Source organism: Rhinoraja longicauda, chromosome 21 (genome assembly GCF_053455715.1).
Source record: "Rhinoraja longicauda isolate Sanriku21f chromosome 21, sRhiLon1.1, whole genome shotgun sequence".
Lineage (NCBI taxonomy): Eukaryota > Metazoa > Chordata > Chondrichthyes > Rajiformes > Arhynchobatidae > Rhinoraja > Rhinoraja longicauda.
In genome coordinates, this window is record NC_135973.1 from 20823207 (window position 1) to 20849927 (window position 26721).

Sequence of the window (26721 nt, forward strand, 5' to 3'; positions counted from 1 at the left end):
ACCGTGCTGCCATTATAAGACTCTTGAACAGACCTTCCCCTATGCCAAAGATGTATTCTGAATCTCCCTCATGCAGCCCTTTTTTATGTGCACATTCTCTGTAGCTAACACTATTATGAACAAAGTGCTGGAGTAACTCAGCAGGTCAGGCAGCATCTCTGGAGAACATGAATGGGTGAAGTTTCAGGTCCTGACTTTTTTGGGGAGTCTTCTTCAGAAGGGTCCCGACCCAAAAATTCATGTTCTCCAGAGATGCTGCCTGACTCGCTGAGTTACTTCTGCATTTTGTGTTATTGGCAAGATTCCAGTACCTGCGGTTCCTCGTGTCTGTATTTCGCCTGAATAAAGTCGGCAGCAGAGGTCTGATCAACACCTTCTCTTCCAGATTCTGTGGACATTCTCGATCTACTTGGAGTCGGTTGCAATCCTGCCGCAGCTTTTCATGATCAGCAAGACGGGCGAAGCGGAGACCATCACAACTCATTACCTCTTCTTCCTGGGGCTGTATCGTGCCCTCTACCTGATCAACTGGATCTGGCGCTATTACTTTGAGGGCTTCTTTGACCTCATTGCCATTGTGGCCGGCGTGGTTCAAACCATCCTCTATTGCGACTTTTTCTATTTGTATGTTACAAAAGGTGAGTAATCAAACAGTGCTTTTTTTGTAACCTCTGATGGTCAGCGCAGACGTTGTGGGTCGATGGTGCCTGCATCTGTGTACATATAACCTTCCATTGTGGCAACATTCCAAAGTACTTTGCACATTCTGGACTAGTGGTTTTAGTTTAGAGATACAGCATGGAAACAGGCCCTTCTGCCCACTGAGTCCGTGCTGACCAGCAATCATCCATACACTGGCTTTATCCTACACACTAGGCACAATTTACAGAAGCCAATTAACCTACAAACCTGTACGTCTTTGGGATGTGGGAGGAAACCAGAGCACCCGGAGGAATCTCACGTGGTTACAGGGGGAACGTACAAACTCTGTGCAGTCAGCACCAGAGTCAGAATTGAACCCGGGTCTCTGGTGCTGTAAGGCAGTAACTTTAACACTGCGCCACCGTGCCACCCTAGTGCTGATCATTGAATGAGAAACTGGTGAGAGTTTGGAGGCATTGAAACCCTATCCACTAAAACCACTCTGAAATAAGGTTCTTTGAATAAGAAGAATGGGGTAGAAAAACTATCGGGGTTTGTGTGCAGAGGGTGAAAGGGGAAAAGGGATTTTTGGGATTGGAATTCCACAAACTTAATGTGCTTAAGCAATTCCAACATTCCTGACTTAAATCCATCAAATCTTTTCTGAAAATGTAAGAATGCATCATTGGACAAGATTTTAAGCAAGATTTGGTTTGTGGCATTAATGCTTGGCACTCATCTTGTAATAGTCAGTACATATAAAGCACTCAGCAGAACCACTCTGTGATTTTGCTGAGTGCCTCGTGGTTGCTAATTTCATTGCATAATTCGGTCATATTGGCATGTGATAGGAGTAGAATTAGGCAATTCGGCCCATCAAGTCTACTCAGCCATTCAATCATGGCTGATCTACCTTTCCTTCTTAACCCCATTCTCCTGCCTTCTCCCCATAACCTCTGACACTTGTACTAATCAAGAATTTATTTATCTCTGCCTTTAAAATATTCACTGAATTCCAAAATGTTGACAGTAAATTACAGGACCAAAACGTGATAAAAATTCCCTTTTTGTTTTTTGCAACGGCAGCACAGAAAGGACATTTCATTGTTCATGTTATGAAGTTTTTCGCCTGTGTAATAAGTTCTACGTAGAGTTTTGAAAAAAGAAAGTTTGTGGCTCATGTTGTAAGAACTTTTATGAGCTTTAAGGCAAAAAAAAGACCAGTCCTCTTTGCTTATCTCCATCTCAATCTTTTCCCCATTTATGTCTAGTAGCCTCTGTGCTTGTAGACAAGCATTCCAACAGGGATTTATATACTTTAGAAATACATTTGGAGATTTTTACGTCCTTGTTGATAAGACATTCCATTCTGGAAGGTTTGGGTTCCTCAAGAGTTTCTTGACTGTCTGAATCATATGACGAATTTGGAAAAAAACGAATAAATGAGTGGTGGGTAGATTATATTTTGATTGCAACTGATTAAAGGAGATAAATGTACCATTCTTAAAAAGGATTTGTTACTTCCATTATCCCCTTATTAACATTTTAATTGTGTTAATTCTGCCCATAAAGGAAATGGGAAGTAAGTTCATTCTTTTCAGGTCGTTTGTGACTTTGCCAATTAATGGGGGATAATTTGGAATTCTGTAATTGATATTATAACACTATGTTTAGATATGCATATTACAAAATCTGATCGCTTGTGCCTTCTTGGCACAGGTAAGGGCATTCTTGACCCTTGGAATGAATTTCATAAAAAATATATTGACTTTGCTTTGATCGCTGCAAGGAAGTGTATTACAATCCACTGGAAATCTGATTATCCCCCCTATAGTATTGCATTGGTTAAATGAAATCTCTAGCTACATCCCATTAGATAAAATCTATTATAACATAAGATGTTCGAATCAGAACTTTTAAAAAATATGGCAACCACATATAGATTTTATGGCAAGAAGGGCAGCTTCAGGGACTATTGGCTGATATGTTACTTTACAATGTATTTCCTGTTTGTGGCCATATGTGGCAATGTTTGGCATCCAGTGAAATTGTAATGTGATATGGTACAACTTACCTACTATCAAAACTGTCAAACCATATATCTCTCAAATATTTTTTTGTGTTTGTTTGTCTTTTTCTTTTCCTCCCCTCATATTGTGCATAATTGTAAAATGAATTCTCATTTGTATTTTTGTGAAGCTCAATAAAATATATATTTTTTTTAATTAAAAGAAAATATCCACTGATGGCCTCCACAGCCCTCTGTGGCAAAGAATTCCACAGATTCATCACCCTCTGACTAACTAACTTCATGTTTGTAGAGTGCCTCCGAGATGGATTCTTAGAGCAGCTTGTACTGGAGCCTACCAGAGAGAAGGCATTTCTGGAATTAGTGTTGTCCAATGATCCAGATTTAATAAGGGAACTCAAGGTAAAGGAGCTACATGATTAGTTTTAATCTGCAATTTGAGAGGGAGAAGATTAAACCAGGAATGTCAGTGTTGACGTTGAACAAAGGGGACTATGAAGGCATGAGAGAGGAGCTGGCCAAGGTCGAATGGAAAGGGATCCTAGCAGGAATGACGGTGGAACAGCAATGACAGGAATTTCTGGGCATAATCCAGAAGATGCAGGACCATTTCATTCCAAAGAGGAAGAATTATTCTAAGCAGAGTAAGAGGCAACCGAGGCTGACAAGGGAAGTTAGAGATGGAATAAAACTAAAAGAACAGATGCATAAGATAGCAAAGAGTAGTGGGAAGCCAGAGGAGTGGGCAACTTTCAAGGAACAACAGAAGATAGCAAAAAGGGCAATACGGGCTGAAAAGATGAGGTATGAAGCGAAACTGGCCAAGAGTATAAAGAAGGACAGTAAAAGCTTCTTTAGGTATGTTACGAGAAAAAGATTAGTAAAGACAAATGTGGGTCCCTTGAAGGCAGAAATGGGTGAAATTATTATGGGTAACAAGGAAATGGTGGAAGAGTTCAACAGGTAATTCGGAACTGTCTTCACTAAGGAAGACCCAAATAACCTCCCAGATGTACTAGTGGACAGAGGATCAAGGGAAACAGAGGAACTGAAAGAAACATCACCTGTCAGTCTGTGGAATGGTCCTGACCCAAAACGTCACCTGTCCATTACCTCCACAGATGCTCTTAGACAGAAGATTTTTCACTGGATGGAAACAATAAATAATAGAGAGCATAGCTTAATGGTCAGAGAGGCAGACTGAAGGGTCTCAACCCGAAACGTCACCCATTCCTTCTCTCCAGAGATGCTGCCTGTCCCGCTGATTTACTCCAGCATTTTGTGTCTACCTGTATCGTTCTATGTTGCCTGACCCACAAGTTGGCTGGGGCAGCGCAGTGGTGCAACAGTAGAGTTGGTGCCTTACAGCGCCAGAGACCCAGGTTTGATCCTGTCTACGGGTGCTGTCTGTATGGAGTTTATATGTTCTCGCTGTAACCATGTGGGTTTTCTCCGGGTGCTCCGGTTTCCTCCTACACTCCAAATATGTGGGGGTTTGTAGATTAATTGGCTTCAGTTAAATTGTAAGTTGTCCCTAGTGTGTAAGATAGTGCTAGTATACGGGGGTCGCTGGTCGACACGGACCCAGTGGTCTGAAGGTCCAGTTTTTGCGCTGTATCTCCAAAGTCTGAAGAGTTCCTCCAGCTCAAGATTCCGGCATCTGCAGTTCCTTTCCTCTAATGTCAACTTCTCTCTCTTGTTCCTTTAGTTCTGAAAGGGAAGAAGCTGAGCCTACCAGCTTAAGTGCCAAAGATCAGCAGAGCTTCTGTCGTTGGTCGTCTCCATGCAAAGGAAGCATTACCACAAACCAAGAGCGTAAGATGCCTAAAGCAGAGAGCGGGGCAGACACTAAGAAACACACCAAACCTCAATGTCAGCAGCTGTCTTGTCCTACAACAGACCACAAACATCAGTTTTCTGTTTTATGCATCTTGCCTTTTTTATTACAATGTAAAAATATATTTTCTACAAAAATATATGCTGAAAGGATGAATTACTTGCAGTGGTTTCAAACAAAATCTTGGGAGGCTGGGTCTGGAAACGTATCCCGTGTTTCCAATGAGGATTAAGTGCAAATTGTTTGGGAAAAAAAAGAAAATGACTGACCCATTAAATCAACTTGCAAACACAGTAACTGACTAAACTGGTCTGCATGTTTCCAACCACTTGCTGTATTTATTTTAATTTGCCAAAAAAAAAAATCTCTATGAAACTTGTTGATTCTTCCTCCCCACCCCGTAAGCTTCCACTTTCTGCTTCTACCCGATATTCAAAACACTAGAATAGTCTTGCGGCTGATATAACAAATTCGACCCTGTCATCTGTCTGACGAGGTTTCCTTTACTCAGTGGTAAAACCACCTTCAGAAGGATTGTAAAAGTTCTGCCATTCGGCATATGTTCACACAGAATGTGAATAAAAGATCAGTAAACCTAACTACATTGGATGTGCATATTACTGATTGGAAAGTGGTTTGGACAGCATAACGTTAAGTATTCAAGGGACCATATGGCTTTGAGTTTGATCTTGGGATTTTTATTTTGTTGAACAAATCACCTAGAATCGATGACCTCGACCACCACTCTTATTACTTTTGAAACATTTGAGAGGGTTATCTTGTAGTTTTTTTTACACTGAGCTGTTGCATGATATCTTGTGATACTGTCCAATAAACATTTTATGAAAAACTTTCCCTTGCACATCATTTGTCTACGATTTATCTCAATGTAGCTAACATTGTGAGCTACTAGAAGAATGGGAAAGTGGGCTAACTTAGAGTCCCGACTCAAAATGTCACCTGTCCATGTTCTCCAGAGATGCTGCCTGACCCGCTGAGTTACTCCAGCACTTTGCATCTTTTGTTATAAACCAGCATCTTCCGTCACTTCGTTTTTAAATAGAACTAGTGCGAACAGGTGATCGATGATCAGTGCGAACTTAGTGGGTCAAAGGGCATGTTTCCATGCTGTATCTCAAAAATTAAACTATAGTTGCTTTATGGGAAGGATTTTTTTTGCCAACCTAAAGATCTCTCATTCCTCTGAAACCCTTCCCCCTGCTTACACTGGGAGGCTGCAAGTGTTTGAATCTCTTAAAGTATTCATTTTGTCTCTAACATTCAAAAGTTTGCACCACTGATGTTGCAGTAAGGCTTTAAACTGTAGTGATAGAAGTTGTACGCTTTTGAATCTATTCATATAACACTAAGTACAATAAATTTTAAAACAAAGTCTCCTAGATCGAAAACATGACAACAATTTTGTCATTTACCTTGTCTAATTTTGGTAGTCATCTCATTTTATCTTCCATTTTCCTAGGCAGTGTCCATTCATCCTACCTTGTTTGTAATGAAAAACATTGTAAAGTTTGAGTGCAAATATTAAGCAACTCTCAGTTCTTGGTTCTCTATTTTTAATTTGTTTGAATGGATTTTCGTTCAGTAAATTTCCAAAGAGTTTAGTGATGTTCACGTATGGTTAGGTTACACATAATTTAAGTTTTATTTTCAGTCTCCGTGTGATTCTTGCTTTAATGGCTGATGCTTATTTAGGGTCATGCTGAATTTCTGCTCATCCGTTTGAAAGGATGATCAGTCGAAAGGGTCTCAACCTGAAATGTTGCCTGTCCATTCCATCCACAAATGCTGCCTGACAAGTTCCTCCAATACTTTGTTTTTCCTCAAAATTCCAGCATCTGCAGTTCGTGCGTCTCCGTCCAAATGAACGATTGCCTTGAAAGTGGCTTTAAATAGTATGTCAAGTGTTTTATTGTCATAACTCCCAAAATTGAAGAATAAAACTCATGCCAGTTTTATTGATAATTACAGCTTTTAATCTTGTAGCACTCGATGGACTAACTTGCTTTGTAACATGAATAGGAGTTGGAAAGTACTTTAGTCTTGGAGTGAACCAAACTGTATAAGGGTCTGAAGAAGGGTTTTGACCCGAAATATGACTTTTTTTCTCCAGAGATGCTGCCTGACCTACTCCGACATTTTGTGTCTATCTTTGGTATAAACCAACATCTGCTGGTATCTAAATGGGTGGCACGGTGGCAGAACGGTAGAGTTGCTGCTTTATAGCACCAGAGACTCGGGTATGATCCTGACTACGGGTGCTGTCTGTGTGGAGTTTGTACGTTCTCCTGTGACCCTGTGGGTTTTCTCCAGTTGCCCCAGTTTCCTTCTACATTCCAAAGATGTACAGGTTTTTAAGTTAATTGGCTTAGGTAAAATTGTGAGTTGTCCCTAGTGTGTAGGATAGTGCTAGTATATCGGCTGATCGCTGGTCGGCGTGGGCTCAGTGGGCCAAAGGCCCTTTTTCTGCACCATATCTCAAATCCAAAATTGAAACCTGCAAGGTGTCAGCCTTGTTTCAATGGTAGCATCTCCTCTGTTGAGACTTCTCATCTGTGCTTTAGTTGTTAATGAGGAAGAGCTGAAGGGCCTATTTCCATGCAATATCTCCAAAACCAAAATTTAAAAAACTAAAAACAAAATAAAATTCAGGTGCACTTGCCTGGTACCTGTGCACCTTGACATTTGCTAATCCTCTCATCCCCTGATCTGGGGCCATTCCCTCCCTACGGTGACTGCATGTTCTAGGGTGTGGTGTTTGTTAGATTACTGTGTTTGCCTTCACGTCGTGTGTTCACATAATGTGAACATCCTTCCCTGCCTTTGACTCTCCAATTATGCCTGATGACTCCAGAAGGACACATTTCCCTTAACTAAGTGGTAACGAAGCCAGGAGCTGTGTCGATCTTTAAAAGAAAGTAGGATTAGAGGGGAAATGAGGAGAGTGTACATCAGAATGCAGTGGAGCCAAGACTGGCATTGCATTGTAAAAATAATCTGATGTGCACTTGAAGAGACATTATGTACAACTAAAGCAGTTGTCCTTGAAAATGGGATGTTTGATTCATTTTTATCCACTGGCACACAAGTGGCACTGGCTAAATTCCCAGCCCAACAGGTCTCTGTAGACACAAGGAGCCACAGTTGCTGGTTTACTTAAAAAAGACAGTGCTGGAGTAACTCGGTGGATCAGGCAGCATCTCTGGAGATCATGGATAGGTGATGTTTTGAGTTAGATCCCTTCTTCAGACTATTTGTAGTTGGGAGGAGACAGCTGGAAGAGAGGTGGGAGTGGGGCAAAGTCTGGCAAATGTTAGTGGAAGACAGAAAGTGCTGGAGTAACTCAGCGGGTTAGGCAACATCTCTGGAGAACATGGATAGGTGTTTCGGGTCGGGACCTGAAAAGTCACTTATCCATGTTCTCCAGCGATGCCTGATCCCCTAAGCATCCAGCACTTTGTGGTGTCTTCATTTGCAAACTAGCATCTGCAATTTCCTGTTTTAAAATGATAGGTGGATACAAGTAAAGAGGTTTTTGATTGGCAAATTGTTTGGACAAGGTGTGGGATAAGGAGATACGTCTCTTAAATTGTAACCTACCAAAAGTATTTTATTGTCATATGTCCCAGGCAGAACAATGAAATTCTTACTTGCAGCAGCACAGCAGAATACTAAATATAGTACTCTGTAAACAATATAATAAAATTAAAAAAGTTCAGTGGGTAGACACATATACATACACATAAAAACAAACGCTAAGAGTGCAATAATATGGTTCTAAAGAAGTGTTTTATTCAATAAAAAAGCTAGAGAGTAAAAAGCTACGGTGTCACAGTGGTAGAGTTGTATTGGTTTATTTATGTTACAAGTGCCAAGATACAGTAAAAACCTTATTTGTTGTGCTCTCCATGCAAACACCATACATGAATACAATCAAACCATACACAAGTACAACTGATAGTGAAAAAGAAAAAAAACCTGTAGATTATACAGAGAAAGGGCAGATTTTATTTAAGTGCAAAAGCCGTCACAAGGTTTGCTGCCTTCCAGCAAATGCAGCGCCGGACACCCAGGTTCGATCCCGACTACGGGTGCTGTCTGTACGGAGTTTGTACGTTCTCCCCGTGACCTGCGTGGGTTTTCTCCGTGATCTTCGGTTTCCTCCCACACTCCAAAGACGTACAGGTATGTAGGTTAATCGGCTTGGTAAATGTAAAAAATGTCTCTTGTGGGTGTCAGATAGTGTTAAGGTGCAGGGATCGCTGGTCGGCGCGGACCCGGTGGGCCGAAGGGCCTGTTTCCGCGCTGTATTTCTCTAAACTAAACTAAAGATGATTTTTTTTCTGCACCTATACTCATGCAGGCAAACATGCTGTAACAATATAATGACAGGGATCAGTTACATTGTGCAATTCTTATACGTGTATGTAGACCGATTCTATAAATGTCACATATGTTGCTGATGGCATTATTCTGTTCAAAGAAAAAGGGAACTTTATAGTGTCAGCAAGTCCCAACACGTTGACTGGTCCCTGGAATGTGTGGGATTTCTATGTGGACAGACTGGACGCATCCACTGCATCTATGCATCATCAGCAAATTTAACACCTTTTGTGCATTCATCCATTTATATTCCTCTGCTGACTGAGGAAATTCGGCATGTCTCCAGTGACTCTTACAAATTTCTACAGATGCACCAAAGAAAGCATACTGTCAGATTTCATCACAGATTAGTTTTGGAATAGCTCCCCCCAAGACCGCGAGAAATTGCAGAGAGTTGTCGATGTTGCCCAGTCCATCTCACAGACCATGCTCCCCTGACTACACTTCCCGCTGCCTTGGGAGAGCAGTCAACATAAAAACCTGTCTTGCCCTAGATGTTCCTCCTCCCTCCTCCCTGCTCCCATCCGGCAGAACCTTGAAACTGCACACCACTAGACTTGGGAACAGCTTCTTCCCCTCTGTTATCAGGCTTCTGAACGAACTTTCCATAAGTTAGGGTACTGATTGAAGTCTGATTCACCTCTACCCCATTGCAGACATTGGACTTTGTCTCTGGAACTGACGTGTTACAATGCAGAGAACTATATTCTGCACTTTGTATATTTCCCTTTGTTCTACCTATTGTACTTCTGAGTTTGAATTGCATTGTATCCATGTATGGTACATCTAATCTATGTGGATGCATGCTAAAGAAAGCTTTTCACTGTCCCTTGGTACATGTGACAATAATAAATCCAAACCTAAATATAAATTGTAAAAAGCTCAGATTCCAATACAAATCCCTGTGGTTCACCGATTATTATACCCTGCAAACCAGCAAAAGACCCATGTATGCCTCCTTGACATTAGCTAGACAATCTTCTATCCAGATTAATATGCCACGTCCTACATCACCAATGGATGCCTTGAGGAAAACTCCAGAACTCATATTTCTAATTCAAATGCTCACATTCAACCAAGATTTGGAGTATTGTCATGCCATTGCAGGAAGGATGTGGAGGCTTTGGAGAGGGTGCAGAGGAGGTTTATCAGAATGCTCCCTGGATTAGAGGATTTCAGCTACAAAGAGAGATTGGATAAACTTGGATTGTTTTCTCTGGAATCTCGGAGGCTGAAGGGAGACTTGATAGAAGTATATCAAATTATGAGAGGCATAGATAGGGTAGACAGTTAGAACCCTTTTCCCCAGGGTGGAAATGCCCAACAATGGAGGACATAGCTATAAGGTGAAAGGGATAAAGTTTAATTGAGATGTGCAGGCCAAGTTATTTTACACAGAGAATGCTGGGGGGGCTGGAATGCATTGCCAGGGGTGGTGGTGGAGGTAGATATGATAGAGGTGTTTAAGAGGCTAGGCACATGGAAATGCAAGGAATAGAGGGATATGGATCATGTACAGGGAGATGAGACCAGTTTAACTTGACAAAATGTTCGATACAAACATTGTGGACTGAAGGCCCCTTCCTAGTTGCAATGTTCCGTGTTCAATGTTCTAAGATCTGATTATGAATCCCATTCCTATCGTGGGATCTGGTTGCTCTGATTCCTATATGACAGCAGTGACAAATTGTGTTTTAAAATAGGCCATAGAGCCTGCTCAGTCCTTTAATGAGGCTGGAATTACAAAAAGAAGGCTCCATTTTAAGCATACAAGTCCAGAAATAGTTATTTAGCAACTTAAAACTGACACGACACAAAGGTGATATGATCGCTGCGTGTGGTGGTGAAGAAGAGGAAGAGAGGGTGGAGCGAGTGTCGGGGCGGAACGTTTGTGCGGGGCGGAACGTTTGTGCGGGGCGGCGGTGTCCGGGGGAGGGGCGGGACGGTGATGGCGGCGCCTCCTCCCTGTTGTGGCCGAGCTGCCGGGGGCCGGGGCGCCGCGGACTCCGCCGCCGGGTGACGGGCAGCGAGGGCGGCGACATGCCGGCGCTGGTGGCGTTTGGGAGGCGCTGGTCTCTGGCCGGGGACGACCTGGTCTTTCCCGGGGCCTTCGAGCTGCTGCTGCGGGTCGTGTGGTGAGTGCGGGGCGGCCCGTGTCTCTCATGTACCCCCCGACACCCCCTCTGTGCTCCCGACACCCCCTCTGTGCTCCCCAGTGTACCCCCTCTGTGCTCCCCAGTGTACCCCCTCTGTGCTCCCCAGTGTACCCCCTCTGTGCTCCCGACACCCCCTCTGTGCTCCCGACACCCCCTCTGTGCTCCCCAGTGTACCCCCCGACACCCCCTCTGTGCTCCCCAGTGTACCCCCTCTGTGCTCCCCAGTGTACCCCCTCTGTGCTCCCCAGTGTACCCCCTCTGTGCTCCCGACACCCCCTCTGTGCTCCCGACACCCCCTCTGTGCTCCCCAGTGTGCTCCCGACACCCCCTCTGTGCTCCCCAGTGTACCCCCCGACACCCCCTCTGTGCTCCCGACACTCCCTCTGTGCTCCACAATGTACCCCCGGCACCCCCCTCTGTGCTCCCCAACCTCCCCCCTCTGTACCCCCGACACCACCTCTGTACCCCCGACACCCCCTCTGTGCTCCCCAACCTCCCCCTCTGTGCTCCCCGACGTCACCCCTCTGTACCCCCAGACATCCTCTCTGTACCCTTAATACTCCTCAACTCCTCCCCTGTACCCCGAAGACATTAACCGGTCGTGTGGTGAGAGCGGAGCAGCCCGTGGCTCTCATGTACCCCCCGACACCCCCCTCTGTGATCCCCAACCTCCCCCCTCTGTGCTCCCCAACCTCCCCCCTCTGTGCTCCCCAACCTCCCCCCTCTGTGCTCCCCAACCTCCCCCCTCTGTACCCCCAACACCTCCCTCTGTACCCCCAACACCCCCCTCCAATCCTTACCCCTGTACCCCAATTACCCCTGCGGGTTGTGTGGTGGGAGCAGGGTGGTCCATGTACCGCTAACACTCCCCGACTTTCCCCTGAACTCCCTGCCGCTCTTCCCAAACCCCAAATACCCTTACAGGTCATGTGGTGAGAGCGGGGCGGCTCCTGTACCCAAATACCCCCTGAACCCTGCCCCCCACACTGTCTGAACCCCCTCCCACTCCACCCCTCCCCCCAAACCCCAAATACCCCTGCAGGTCGTGTGGTGAGAGCGGGGCGGCCTGCAGGGGTACTTGGGGTTTGGTGGGTACCCCAAATACCCCGAAACCCCCACCCACTTCATTCCTCCACTTCCCCAAAACCCCAAGTACCCCTGCAGGTCTTGTGGTTAGAGTGGGGTGCCCTGAACCCCAGATACCCCCCCTGTATCCCCTCCCCTGTAACCCAGTATGGGGGAGATGTAGGTTGTGTTAGCGGGGAACGTGGGTGTTCAGAGCAGGATTTCATTCAGATGCTGAAGGTTGTTGTTCATAACATGGATTAGATTCTGATGAACCTTTAATCTTTGGAGCAGAAGTGTGCTTCAATTGTGAAGATAGACACTCAGAGTAACTCAGCGGGTCAGGCAGCATCTCTGGCGAAAAGGAATAGGTGATGTTTTGGGTCCAGACCCTTCTTTAGACAGCTTTAATTGTGACAACTGTCTTTCCCCACGACTGTGAGGCCACTATGTTTCTCGGTCACTTACTTCCCCACAATGGAGGTGAAGGCAATAGGAGGAGTTTATTTACTCGTGAGATTACTGGTCGGGTTTGAACCCACCAATTTTGGATTAGTTGTGTGTAGCTGGGCCTCATTGATGGGTAACTATTTCACACTGGTTCAATGGTTCTTTATTATCACGTGCAAACGCACAGTAAAATTATTTTCTTGCATACAGTCCAGCAGAATATTGCCATGCCTAAACACATCCCCAATTAGCAATTGTACAGAAATCCTGCATACAAGAGCCGACAGGTTTTGGCAGCATTTGCAAAGTCCAGCCCGCGCTCTAGTTCTTGGAGCGGTGCCCGATCCAGACGAGTCCCAGGCTGCTCCAGGGCCTCCAGCCATTGCCTTCCTTAGACGTGTGGATCGACTAGCGAACCCACATCCCGCTGCTCACAACTGACTTTGTATGTATTGCATAATGGTGGCTCTGCAGGAAGCGATTTAGAAATGTCTTCCTCAGCAATAGATTTCAGAGCTGTTCTTGCAGATTGGAATGCAGCAAACCTGACAAATGTAAGGAGTTGCTCTTTGCAATGACAAAACAAGATAAGACTTGCACGGCAACTGGCAGAGTCCTGGAGAGTGCTGCAGAACAGAGATGTGGGAGTGCAGGTGCACAGTTCCCTTCTCTGAGTGAAAAGTCGAGTGGACAGGGTGGCGAAGAAGGCGTTTGGCGTGCTTGCCTTCAAGGGAAGGGTGCCGAGTACAAAAGTTGGGGACATCATAATGCAGCTATACAAGTTGTCATTGGGACCACACACTGAGTACTGTGTGCAGTTATGATCCCCCAGCTATAGGAAGGGTGTCATTAAGTTGGAAAGGGGGTAGAAGAGATTCACCAGTATATTACCTGGGCATGAAAGTATTAGTTATAGGGAGAGGTTGGATAGGCTGGGTCATTTTTCTGTGGAGCGTAGCAGTGAGCTGAGTGGTGACCTTATCGAAGTGCACAAGATCATGAAGGGCATGGATAAAGTGAATGCTCACAGTCTTGTTCCCCCGGGGGTAGAGAACTCTAAAACGAGAGGGCACAGGCTTAAGGTGAGAGGGGGGAGAATGAGGAGGGACCTTGGGCAGCTTATTCACTCAGAGGGAAGTCTGTATCTGAAACGAGCTGCCAGAGGAAGCTATAGGTGGATATAATTGTGACTTTTAAAATACATTTGGACACATGTATGGATAGGAAAGATATAGACGTATATGGGGCAAACCGCAGGCAAACGGGAGTAGCCCAGAGGGATAGGCCATGGAACTTCTCCCACTCCACCAGTCAGTCCTGACCTAAAACATAGACCTATCCAAACATAGAAACATGGAAAATAGGTGCAGGAGGTGGTCATTTGGCCCTTTGAGCCAACACCGCCATTCATTGTGATCATGGCTGATCATCCACAATCAGTAACCTGTGCCTGCCTTCTCCCCATACCCCTTGATTCCACTAGCCCGTAGAGCTCTCTTTTAAATTCATCCAGTGAATTGGCCTCCACTGCCTTCTTTGGCAGGGAATTCCACAAATTCACAACTCTCTGGGTGAAAAAGTTCTTTTCTCACCTCAGTTTTAAATGGCCTCCCCTTTATTCCGTGGCACCTGGTTCTGGACTCCCCCAACATTGGGAACATTTTTCCTGCAACTTGCTTGTCCAGTCCTTTCATAATTTTATACGTCTCTATAAGATTCCCTCTCATCCTTCTAAACCTCCAGTGAATACAAGCCTACTTTCCAATCTTTCCCCATATGACAGTCCCGGGGATTAACCTCGAACCTACGCTGCACTTCCTCAATACTCCTTCCTCTAATTAGACCAAAACTGCACACAATACTCCAGATGTGGTCTCACCAGGACCCTATACAACTGCAGAAGAACTTCTTTACTCCTATACTCAAATCCTCTCATTATGAAGGCCAACAAGCCATTAGCTTTCTTCACTGCCTGCGGTACCTCACGCTTACTTTCAGTGACTGGTGTACAAGGACACCCAGGTCTCGTTGCACTTCTCCTTTACCTAATCTGACACCATTGAGATAAAGATGCTGCCTACCCTGCTGAGTTACTCCATCACTTTGTGTCTTTGTTCTGTAAACCGGCATTTGCAGTTCCTTGCGTCCTTATATTTTGTATTTTATTTCATGCCGCTGTTACCTTGGGCCCCTTTCTCTCTGTTTTGTTGTGTATTGTTGGCAGGTTTAAAGGTGACCTGGTGACACTGAGAAGCTTCCCATGCTGCTGCTGTGCCAGACGCTGGCTTTAACGTTATGCTCTTGTTTACAGGTGGATCGGGATCCTGGTGCTGTACCTGACCTACAGAGGGCAGCTTGACTGTAGACATGGAAGGATTCTCCCCAGCTATCTTTTGGTCTTGATTGTTCTTCTGGCTGCCATCATTATCATCCTGTTTGTCATAGTATGCGTTAGTATGCAAGGTGAATGTTTAATCTATTTGTTCATTTATAGAATCGTCATGGTTGAGGGTGACACGGTGGCGCAGCGGGTTGAACTGCTGTCTCACAGCGCCAGAGACCCGGGTTCAATTCTGACCTTGGGTTCTGTCTGTGTGTGGAATTTGCACATTCTCCCTGTGACAACGTGGGTTTCCTCCATTGCTCCGGTTTCCTCCCACATCCCAAAGACGTGTGGGTTTGTAGGTTAATTGGCCACTGTAAATTGGCCCTAGTGTGTAGGGAGTGGATGAGAAAGTGGGATAGCATAGAACTTATGTGAACTGCAAAATGTTTTGTTTTGGACACTGTGGATTCACCATATCTATTCCCCTCGTGATTTTATCTGTCCCTCAGCCTCCTGCGCTCCAAGCAATAAAGTCCTAGCCTGCCCAATCTCTCCATATAGCTCAGGCATTTTCACAGAGGGTGGTGGGTATATGGAGCGACCTGCCAGAGGAGGTAGTTGAGGCAGGTACCATAACAACATTTAAAACTCACTTGAATAGGCAATGGATAGGAAAGATCAGCGGGTCAGACAGCATCTCTGGAGAATATGGATAGGTAAAGTTTCAGACTGGGACCCTTCTTTCGACCCGACCCGAAACGTCACTTATCCTTTTTCTCTGGAGATGCTGCCTGACTCGCTGAGTTACTCCAGCACTTGTCTACCTTAGACACTGTTTATTGTTTTTGCTGTTTTATTCATTTCATTAACATATTTCATCTGCAGGAACCATCACCAATCTCCGCCCTCGACGACATATCCCTGTTCTGATCTATGTCCGAACTGCTCTCTACCTACCCGAGCTGGGCTGGGCCATCATGGGTGCTGTCTTGATCAATGATGAAACGCAGGGCTGTCCTGCCACCTTGATCAATACGATCTCAATCGCTGTCATTGCAAGGTAGGAATGTGCTTAAATTCTATCTACAGCAACACGCAAGTTGTTCAGCATTGATTTAACTTCCCGCCCATTGAGGGTGGTGCAGCGGCAGAGTTGCTGCCTTATCGCGCCAGACACCCGGGTTCAATCCCGCTGTCTGTGTGGAGTTTGTACCTTCTCCCTGTGACCGCGTGGGTTTTCTCCGTGTGCTCCAGTTTCCTCGCACACTCCAACAGACGTACACATTTGTAGGTTAATTGGCTCCTGTAATTTGTAAATTGCCCCTAGTGTGTGGGATAGTGCTAGTGTATGGGGTGATCGCTGGTCAGGGCGGACTCAATGGGCCGAAGGGCCTGTTTCCATGTTGTGTCTCTAAAGACTAAAGACTTGCACAGCCAGGCTGGCACAATGGCACATGGTAGTATCATCTGCAACAAGCAATGCAATTACGATTACTTTCAATAGGACTTGATCCTTGGTTCCACAAGATACTGCAAATGCTGGAATGTTGAACAAAACACAAAGTGCTGGAGTAACTCAGTTGTCAGTCGGCATCTATGGAGGGAATGAACAGGTGACCCTGACGTGAAATGTTGACTGTCCATTGCCTCCACATTGGACACACCGCATGGAAGCAGACCCTTTGGCTCACCGAGTCCACGCTGAACATCCACTCCCTACATACCCGGGACAATTTACAGAGGCCAATTAACCCACAAATCCGCACGTCTTTGGGGTGTGGGAGGAAATCAGCGCACCCGGAGGAAACCCAAACGGTCACAGGGAGAATGTGGTGACTCCATTCAGACAGCACCCGAGGTCAGGATCGAACCTGGGTCTTTGACTCTGAGAGGCAGCGGCTTTACCCGCTGCCCCACTGGGCCGCCCTAAGGCTGCCTGGCCGGCTGAGTTACTCCAACATCTTGATCCTTGGATCTGCTGACTCGGGGATTGGGGACCCCGTGTCGAATGTACAATGGTTTTGGGCTCCAGTGGAATTTAATAAAGGTATATTTTTGAGGAACGTCAAATCTGTCACTAACTCGCAAACGTCTGCGTTTTGCAGCTGGATTTTCCTGCTGTTCACGGTGATCGCTGTGCTTGTTGTGTTCGACCCTCTGGGCAACCCCAAGCGGCCGGGGTTGCTGCCTGGAGGCGGGCAGGACTTGGAGAGCAGCGAGTCGGGGCAGCTGCTGTACACAGCCCGCTCGCTGGCCGCCCGCGTCTGGGAGTACAGGTTGAAGCTGCTCTGCTGCTGCATCGCCAGGGACGCTGACACCCAAACGGCCTTCACCCACATCGGACAGCTCTTCAGCACCTTCTTCATGGTCAGTCCCCAGCCTCTGGTGCAACAATATGCCCCCTCTGCTTCCTATTAAATCTCTCTCCTTCTTTAAACCACTGCCCACCACTTCTATACTCCAGAACTCAATATACACGCATCTGGGATTATGGTGCTATGGGTCATGGGGAGAAGGCAGGAGAATGGGGTCGAGGGAAAGATAGATTATCCGTGATTGAATGGTGGAGTAGACTTGATGGGTGGAATGGCTTAATTCTGCTCCTAGAATTTATTGCCTTGTTTGGATGGACAAGGGCTGATTAGGGATAGTCAGCAGTTTTGTACGTGGGAGATGTGTCTCACAAATCTGAGTTTTTGTGAAGATGTGACAAAAAAGGTTGCTGAGGGCAGAGCTGTAGACACATATATGGATTTCAGCAAGGCATTTGACAAGGTTTTGCATGGTAGGCTGCTCTGGAAGATTAGATCGCATGGGGATGGAAGCAGAGGGTAATGACGGAAGGTTGTTTTTCGTACTGGAGGCCTGTGACGTGGTGTGCCTCAATGTTCGGTGCTGGGCCCAATGCTGTTTGCCATGTATATCAATGATTTGGACGAGAAGGTACAAGGCATGATTAGCAAGTTTGCAGGTGACACTAAAATGGGTGGTATTGTAGATGGTGAAGATGGGTTGTCAAAACTTGCAGCAGGATCTTGATTGGTTGGACAGGTGGGCTGAGGAATAGTTAATGGAGTTTAATACTGAGAAGAGCAAGGTATTGCATTTTGGGAAGTCAAACTAGGGCAGGACCTACACAGTGAATGGCAGGATTCTGGGTGTGTCGTAGAGTGGGGAGATCTGGGAATGCTGGTACATAGTTCCTTGAAAGTGGCGTCACAAGTAGATAGGGTGGTCAAGAAGGCTTTTGGCACATTGGCCTTTATCAGTATTGAGTATAGAAGTTGGGAGGTCTTGTTATAGTTGTACAAGACATAGGTGAGGCCACATTTAAAGTATTCTGTTCAGATTTGGTCGCCCTGTTATAGGAAAGATGTTGTTAAGCTGGATTTACGAGGATGTTGCCAGGTAGAGGTTGGACAGGCTGGGACTTTATTCCTTGGAGAGGGTGAGGGGTGATCTTATAGAGGTGTATAAGATCGTGAGGGGAATTGATGGGGTGAATGCACAGTCTTTTACCCAGCGTTGGGGAATGAAGAACCAGAGAACATGGGTTTCAGGTGAGCGATGAAAGATTTAATAGAACCTGAGGGGCAACGTTTTGACAGAGAGTTTGGTGGGTATATGGAACAAGCTGCCAGAGGATGTAGTTGAGGCAGGTATTATAACAGCATTTAAAAGGCATTTGGACAGGGACATGAATAGGAAAGGCATAGAGGAATATGGACCAAACATGGGCATATGGGACTAGATTAGATGGGGCATCTTGGTCGGCAAGGACGGGTTGGGCTGAAGGGCCTGTTTCCATGCTGTATGACTGGCTGCTCTGTAAGGCATAGAAAAGTACAGCACAGGAGCTGGCCCTTTGGCCCACTCTGTCTGGGCTGAGCCTGCTAGACCAAACGATTGCAATCATGTATTGTCTTTCTGCTGACTGGTTAGCACGCAACAAAAAGCTTTTCATTGTACCTCGGTACACATGATAATAAACTAAACTAAACTGAAACCATCTCCTCTGCCCGCACATGATATAGAGCTCATATTAATGCAACTCGATGTGGGCCGAAGGGCCTGTGGCTGCTGTGTTTTTCCATATTATTTGATTAATTGAGGAATCTTGGTGGGCATGTATGAGTTGGGTGGAATGGCCTCATTCCATGCTGTGTGATGCTATGAACACAATATGGCAAATCATTTCATTGAACCATAGCGTGGTAGATTTCCCTCCCTGAAGGATATGAGACAATGTAGATAGAAGGAACTGCAGATCTTGGATTACAAAAAAAGATTAAAGAAAAGAAAGAAAATATAAAAGAAAGACACAAAGTGGTAGATTAACTCCACGGGTCAGGCAGCATCTCTGGAGAACATGGATAGGTGTCGATATTGTCTCATATCCGGATCATATTCGGGGAAGGAAATTTAACTTTTTTAAATTAAATAACAGCAAATTGTGTTGGAAATATTGCTGAAAGCTCATCAAGTGTTGTTACACTTTGGGAGTTTGAATGCAGGGAAAGGTGTACAGTTAATGGCAAACAGTCTGAAGAAGGTTTTCTGACTAAAATGTCACCTATCCCATGTTCTCCTGAGATGCTGTATGACCTGCTGCGTTACTCCATCACTTTGTGTCTTTCTTTTACATGATACAATATCATGGGTTTTGATATGAATCCAGTTGTTTCAGGGTCATCATTGTGGGCACTAGTTTTCATATAGGTTCCATGGCTATGATGGAAGTAGTTAAACAGGACTTGTAGATCAACGGTTCTGTATCTCAGGTCCTTTGGTAGTTTAGTTCATTATTGTCATGTGTACCCAGGTGCAGTGAAAAGCTTTTTGTTATGTGCTACCCCGTCAGTGATAACAATCGAGCCGTGTACAGATACAGAATACAGGGAATAGTGCAAGATAAAGTCCAATAAAGTCTGATTAAAGATAATCCAAGGCTCTCCAATGAGGTAGATGGGAGTTCAGGACTGCTCTCTAGTTAGTGAGAGGATGGTTTAGTTGCATAACAGTTGGGAAGAAACTGTCCCCGAATCTGTAGATGTGCGTTTTCACACTTCTGTATTTCTTGCCTGTTGGGAGAGGGGAGTAGAGGGAGTGGCCGTGGTGAGATTGGTCCTTGATTGTGTTGGCGGCCTTGCCGAGGCAGCGCGAGGTGTAGATGGAGATGAAGGAATGCTGTGACTGGATCTTGTTGTTATCTGTTCTCTCCCTTGTGTTCCTCTCGGTGGCGGCGGTGGGCAGGACACTGACCTTGTCCCCGGCGACATTGCTGCAGGACTCTCCCTCCTGCACCTGGAGCAGGACAAGATCGAGCGGAGCCGGGAGCTAGACAACGAGGCTTGCCCGGACCCACAGCCAGCAGCCGCTGTAAGTTTACAGTCAAACATAAAAGCAGTCGGACTTCCCACCTGCACACGGGGTGAAAAACATGTATTTACAAATGTTGATGGTCTGGTTTTGTTTAGAGATACAGCCTGGAAACAAACCCTTCAGGCCCACCGAGTCCACACTGACTATCGATCACCCATTCACACGAGTTCTATGTTACTCCATTTTCTCATCCACTCCCCGTACACTTGGGACAATTCACACAGGGCCCATTAACCCACAAACATACACGTCTTTGGGATGTGGGGGGGAAACCGGAGCACCCAGAGGAAACGCAAGTGGTCACAGAGAGAGCGTGCAAGTTCCACACAGACATCACCCGAGGTCAGGATCGAACCTGGGTCTCTGGCGCCGTGAAGCAGCAGCTGCGCCACTATGGCTAAGAAAGTGATTAAGAAAGTGGGATAATATGCAACTAGTGTGAACGGGTGATTGATGGTCGGCATGGACTCTGTGGGCTGAAGGTCCTGTTTCCATGTGGTATTTCTAAAAGCTATTAAAATAATTAAAAACTAAATTATCTGGAGCAAAGGGGAAGGTGCAGAGTGTAGTTCTCCACATGGTGGCGCATCATGTTCATTCGTGTGTGGCTCAGCATCGCCTCATTGTTGTCCACAGGTGGAGGAGCTGGATGCGAATCTGGAGACCGCGTTCCATTACATGCGCTTTGCTGCTGCAGTCTACGGCTGGCCCCTCTACATCTTCAGTCACCCGCTGACTGGCCTCTGCAAGCTGAACTGTGGCTGCTGGTGGTGAGTCCCTGCTTGTAGAGTCAGACAGCACAGAAACAGGCCCTTCGGCCCAACCCGTCCCTGACTACCAAGATGCCCCATCTACGCTAGTCCCACCTGCCCGAGAGGGTTGAGGTACAAATATCAGTTTAGTTAGTTTACTTTCGTTCAGTTTATTGTCACGTGTATGGTGGTGCAATGAGAAGCTTTTGTTGTGTGTTAACCAGTCAGCGGAAAGACTAGATATGATTACAATCAAGCCCTCCACAGTGTACAGATACAGAATAAAGGGAATAATGTTTAGTGCAAGATAAAGTCCAGTAAAGTTCGATTAAAGGCAGTCCAAGGGTCTCCAATGAGGTAGACGATAGCTCAGGACCGCTCTCTGGTTGGAGAGAGGACAGTTGTTGAAGAAACTGTCTGAATCTGGAGGCATGTTTCACACTTCTGTACCTCTTGCCCGATGGGAGAGGAGAGAACAGAGAATGACTGGGGTGAGACTCATCCTTAAATGTGCTGGTGGCCTTGCCAAAAAAATGTGAGGTGTAAATGGAGTCCATGGAAGGGAGGTTGGTTTGTGTGATGGTCTGGGCTACGTCCCTGCTCTGTCACACTCCCCTGGGAATGAAACTCGGGTTTTGATTTTGAAAACAAAACGCAAAATGCTGGAAGAACTGGGCAGGTCAGGCAACATCTGTGGAGGGAAGCACAGGCGACATTTCGAGCCTTCTCCAGACTGATTTCTCACAACCTGACCTAAAACCTCATCTGTCCATTCCCTCCGCAGATGCTGCCTGACCCACTGAGTTCCTCCAGCACTTTGTGTTTTACTCAAGATTCCAGCCTCTGCCTCTTCTTTTTGTCTCGGAGGTGTTGATTTAATGTTTCTTTAAAATGAAGCAAGAATTACGACGATGTTGCCAGGACTATAGAAACTGAGTTGCAGGCAGAGGTTTAGCAGTCGAGCACAGGAGGATGAGGGGTGATCTTATAGAAATGCTTAAAATCATGAGAGGAATAGATTGGGTAGACGCACAGGGTCTCTTGCCCAGAGTAGGGGAATCAAGAACCAGAGGACCTAGCAATTTTAGGTTTATGGTGAAGTCGAAAAGATTTATTAGGAATCTTCACACAAAGGGTGGTGGGTGTATGGAATGAGCTGCCGGAGGAGGTAGTTGAGGCAGGTACTATTGCAACCTTTAAGAAACAATTAGACAGGTAGGTGGATAGGACAGGTTTAGAGGGGTATGGGCCAAACGCAGGCAGGTGGGACTAGTGTAGATGGGACATGTTGATCGGTGTGGGCAAGTTTGGCCAAAGGGACTTTCCACGCTGTATGACTATAACTCTGAGAATAAAAAGGAACGGGGCATGTCTACGGGAGGGAACAAGTCTCCAACTGAAGATAATATTGCTACGTGGTACATAAATGCAAGCAGCTCTTAATTGTTTAACATCTTGTGCCAGAGGGCATTGCACAATGCCTTCCTGGGTGTGGAGATAGTCAGTTAAAGCTTTTCTGAATGAAGTTGTTGAGAAATGCAGGATGTTGCAAAACATGATGTAACACAATGACTTGTCCACAATTTCCAAAGATGCAGGTCGCCCCGGGAGGGGAAAAAGAGTTAAATTAAACTCTTGCCATTTCCCAAGTCAAACCTAGCAGCCAAGCGAATTGTGTAAACGTGCTTCTCCCTGCATCGAGTTCAGAGTTAGTGTTAAATTAGTTGTTCCTTCAAGTATTGAACACAGTATATGAGTTTGAGCCGAAGGGCCAATCCCTGTGCTATGCAGTTCTATGTTCTATATCAAAAACATAAACTCAGCACATCTGCCAAAAAATGGTCATTAAATGCAACGCAAGACACAGGTGGGCCCATTCACACATCAGCAGAGATAGATAAATAGTGAAGAAGGCACACGCGAACTTGTCCTCACAGCAGGGGCATTAGCAGGGAGATTATGGTACACAAAAGGTACAACGTGCCGGAATAACTCAGCGGGTCAGACAACAACACTGGAGAGCATGAACAGGTGACGCCTCGGGTCGAGACACTTCAGACCTTTCTGAAAAAGGGTCATGACCCCAAATGTCACATGTCACATATCCAAGTTCACCAGAGATGCTGCCTGACCAGTTGAGTTAATCCAGCACTGTGTATTGGTTTTTTTTTGCAAACAACTATCTGCAGTTCCTTATTTCTAGATTATCGTACAATATTGATTGTTTAGATTGGCACCTTGGTCAGCACAGGCTTGGTGGGCTGAAGGGCCTGTTTGTGTGCTGCACTGTTGTACATAGGTCATAGAGGGAGCACAGTGTGCAGGTCACACCTGATGCTGGCCCTAACCATATCTGTCAACTTGGTTGAGGGTGGGGCATCTTGGTTGGCATGGACAAGTTGGGCCGAAGGGATAGTTTTGTGTGGTGTGACTCTGTGACGCTAATTGATTGAAAGATACAGCATGTCAACTGGCCCTTCAGCCCAACGAGTCTACACTGACCACCAGTCACCTGATCACACGAGGGCCAATTAACCTACAAACCTGTACGTCCTTGAGGTGTGAATCAGAAGCGCCCGGAAGAAATCCACGTGGTCACGGAGAGGGGCAAACTACACAGAGAGTACCCGAGGTTAGGATTGAACCCTGGTCTCTGGCACTGTGAGGCTGTAGCTCATCTCGCTGTGCCACTGCTGCTTTTTGAAGGTTTTAATAAAGTCCTGCCTTGTGGCTCCTTTGTGTTGGGAGGGCCATGGGATTGAGGGATGGGGGGGGGCTGAGTTCCTTGCCGGGCGGGGGGGGGGGGGGGGGGGGGAAGAAGGTGCGCGTTGGTTACGGTGATCCCGTGAACACTGTGCTGCACGCCCTGAGCTCTTGTTGCATTTGTTTCCCCCTGCAGCTGCAGAAGCCAAGCTCCCGACCTGCCCGAGGGTGGCGGAGGCTGCCTGGACTGCAACGTCAGCTCCATGCTCCAGACCACGGGACTGCAGCACCGCGACTTCATTCATGTCAGCCTGCACAATAAGGTAACGGCCCACAGAGAGAGAGAGAGAGAGAGAGAGAGAGAGAGAGCTCAGCGCTGCCCGGAAATGGGCAGGGAGGGCTCCAAGCTCACGAGGGGAATAGACACAGAGTCTTTTACCCAGAGTAGGGGAATCAAGAACCAGAGGGCAGGTGAGAGGAGAACGAATTAGTAGGAACACGAGGGGCAACCTGTTCACACAGGGGGTGGTGGGTATATGGAACGAGCTGCCGGAAGAGGTATTAGAGGCTGAGGTAGTTAGAGGGGCAGGGATTGGGAGACGGAGATCAGAGGGGGGGGGGGAAGATGGCGCAAGTTATGAAGCTTCACATTTTATTTTTGCCCCATGATACAGATCTACGAAATCCCGTTTTTTGTGGCACTGGACCACAAGAAGGAGGCGGTCGTGGTGGCGGTGCGTGGAACTCTCTCCCTGAAGGTGAGTCTACCCACAGGGAACTCTCTCCCTGAAGGTGAGTCTCCCCACGGGGAACTCTCTCCCTGGAGGTGAGCCTCCCCATGCCCGGCTTTTAAAGCTTCATTTGTGTAAAGAACAACAGCACTTGGATAGGCAACGTTTGGTTTCAGGATTCTTCTTCAGGCCGTGAAGAAGGATTCTGATTGGAAACGTTATCCACCCATGTCCTGCAGAGATGCTGCCTTGCGCGCTGAGTTACTCCAGCATTTTGTGTCTTACCTTTGTAAAGCAGCATCTGCAGCAGCTTGTGTCTTCAATTGTGCAAATGTTGGAGGTGGCATTGTAGTGAGTGGGTGACGTCTGGCCTCTCTGTATTTATTTGTTTGTTTACTCACTCACTTACACACACAGATATGATGCCCGGCCTAAATCTGTTGCCGCACCACAAACCAAGCTGCAAAGAAATCCAGACAGCGTTTCCACCCTTCCGATGGAGTGCATTGCGTGGCCACTTCCCTCCCCAGCTCCTCAGTCCAGTGCGAGAGTCTTGGAGTGCTTGGAGTGCCTAACTGCAACCCTAACCCTATCCTGGGGACCGTGTTTGGCTGCCACTCAGTCTGATAAGGAGTCATCCTCCCAGTTTACCCATGGGCCTCATCACTGAACCACTTGCATGTCATGCTGGATTTATGACTCGCTAGCTCCCTCTTGTGGCTCCCAGTCCCAAGCACAGCGGCGTAGCTGGTGGAGCCGCTGCCTCACAGTGCCAGAGACCCAGGTTCCATCCTGACCTCTGGTACTGTCTGTGGAGTTTGCACGTTCTCCTGTGACTGCATGGGTTTCCTCCAGGCAGCCTGGTTTCCTCCTACATCCCAAAGACGCGTGGGTTTGTAGGTTAACTGTTCTCTGTAAATTGCCCCTAGTGTGTAGGGAGTGGATGTGAAAGTGGGATAACAGAGAACTAGTGTGTGAACGGGTGTTTGGTGGTCGGCACAGACTCGGTGTGCTGAAGGGGCTGTTTCCACGCTGCATTATCTAAAGCCTAAAGTAAAGTCTAAAAAGATGTCTATAACAAGCCAGGGCACACGGAGAGGAGTGTGTTCCTGCACCCGCTCCAAGCTGCTCTCACGTTTGCTTTATCCCACAGGATGCTCTGACTGACATGTGTGCAGACTGTGGGTCCTTAAACATCAGCGGGATGACGGGAGAATGTGTGGCACACAACGTAAGTTCTCCGCTCGATCTGTACTGACTGTCCCACGAGAATGAAGTCGTCAAGCTGGAAATAAGTGCATCAGGTAGACAAGGTGGTTAAGAAGGCTTTTGTTACATTGGCCTTCACCAGTCAGAGTAGTGAGTATAGAAGTTGGGACGTCATGTTGCAGTTGTAGAAGACCTTGGTGAGGCCACATTTAGATATTGTGTTCAGTTGTGGTCACCCTGTTATAGAAAAGATGTTGTTAAGCTGGAAAGGATGCAGAGAAGATTTACAAGGCTGTTGCCAAGTCTCAAGAGCCTGAGCTTTGGGGAGAAGTTGGGGAGGCTAAGACCTTATTCCTAGGGGTGCAGGAGGATGAGCGGTGATCAGACAGAGGTGGATAAGATCATGCAGAGGAATAGTTAGAGTAAATGAGGGTTTTATAAGAGGGAGAGCATGCAGAAGAGGTTTACCAGAATGTTGCTGGGATTAGAGGGTACCAGCTATAAGGGGATGTTGGATGAACTTCGATTGTTTTCTCTGGAACACCAGAAGTTGCAGGAGACTTGAGCGACGGATATAAAATGATGAGGGGCATTGATAAGGAAGACATTCAGAATCTTTTTCTCAGGTGGAAATGTCAAAGACTAAAGGACATGGCTTTAAGATGTGAGGAACAACATTTAAAGGAGATGTACAGGGCAATTTGTTTTTTCATTGCAGAGTGGTGGATCCCAGGAACCTGCTGCCAGGGGTGGTGGTGGAGGCAGATACAATAGTGGTGTTTAAGAGGCTTTTAAATAGGCGCAGAGAATGGAGGGAAATGGACGGCGGAGGAGATAAGTTTAACTTGCCACCATGTTTGCCAAGGACATCATGTTTGCCACGAGGAAACGGGAGCACCCAGAGAAAACTCACGGGGGGAGCGTCCAAACTCCATACAGACCGCACCTGTAGTCAGGATCCAACCCAGGTCGCTTGCGCTGTAAGGCAGCAACTCTGCACCACTGAGCAGCCTGGCGGTGCAGATATGACAAATGTTA

At 46.5% G+C, this 26721-nt stretch overlaps 2 protein-coding genes across 2 annotated transcripts in view; both read left to right on the plus strand.

Annotated features, from left to right (window-relative positions):
* Positions 1 to 5381, plus strand: part of kdelr2b (KDEL endoplasmic reticulum protein retention receptor 2b) — a 38246-nt gene extending 32865 nt beyond the window's left edge. The window contains exons 4-5 of the mRNA XM_078418050.1: positions 386 to 638; positions 4380 to 5381. Of these exons, the coding sequence (XP_078274176.1) occupies positions 386 to 638; positions 4380 to 4414 (288 nt within the window). The 3' untranslated portion in view covers positions 4415 to 5381. The remainder of the gene's footprint in view (positions 1 to 385; positions 639 to 4379) is intronic.
* Positions 5382 to 10842: 5461 nt separating this feature from the next.
* The window catches only part of daglb (diacylglycerol lipase, beta), a 29180-nt gene continuing 13301 nt past the window's right edge, over positions 10843 to 26721 (plus strand). The window contains exons 1-9 of the mRNA XM_078418051.1: positions 10843 to 11044; positions 14892 to 15043; positions 15792 to 15966; positions 17012 to 17273; positions 20160 to 20285; positions 20925 to 21058; positions 23940 to 24066; positions 24418 to 24501; positions 25628 to 25705. Of these exons, the coding sequence (XP_078274177.1) occupies positions 10950 to 11044; positions 14892 to 15043; positions 15792 to 15966; positions 17012 to 17273; positions 20160 to 20285; positions 20925 to 21058; positions 23940 to 24066; positions 24418 to 24501; positions 25628 to 25705 (1233 nt within the window). The 5' untranslated portion in view covers positions 10843 to 10949. The remainder of the gene's footprint in view (positions 11045 to 14891; positions 15044 to 15791; positions 15967 to 17011; positions 17274 to 20159; positions 20286 to 20924; positions 21059 to 23939; positions 24067 to 24417; positions 24502 to 25627; positions 25706 to 26721) is intronic.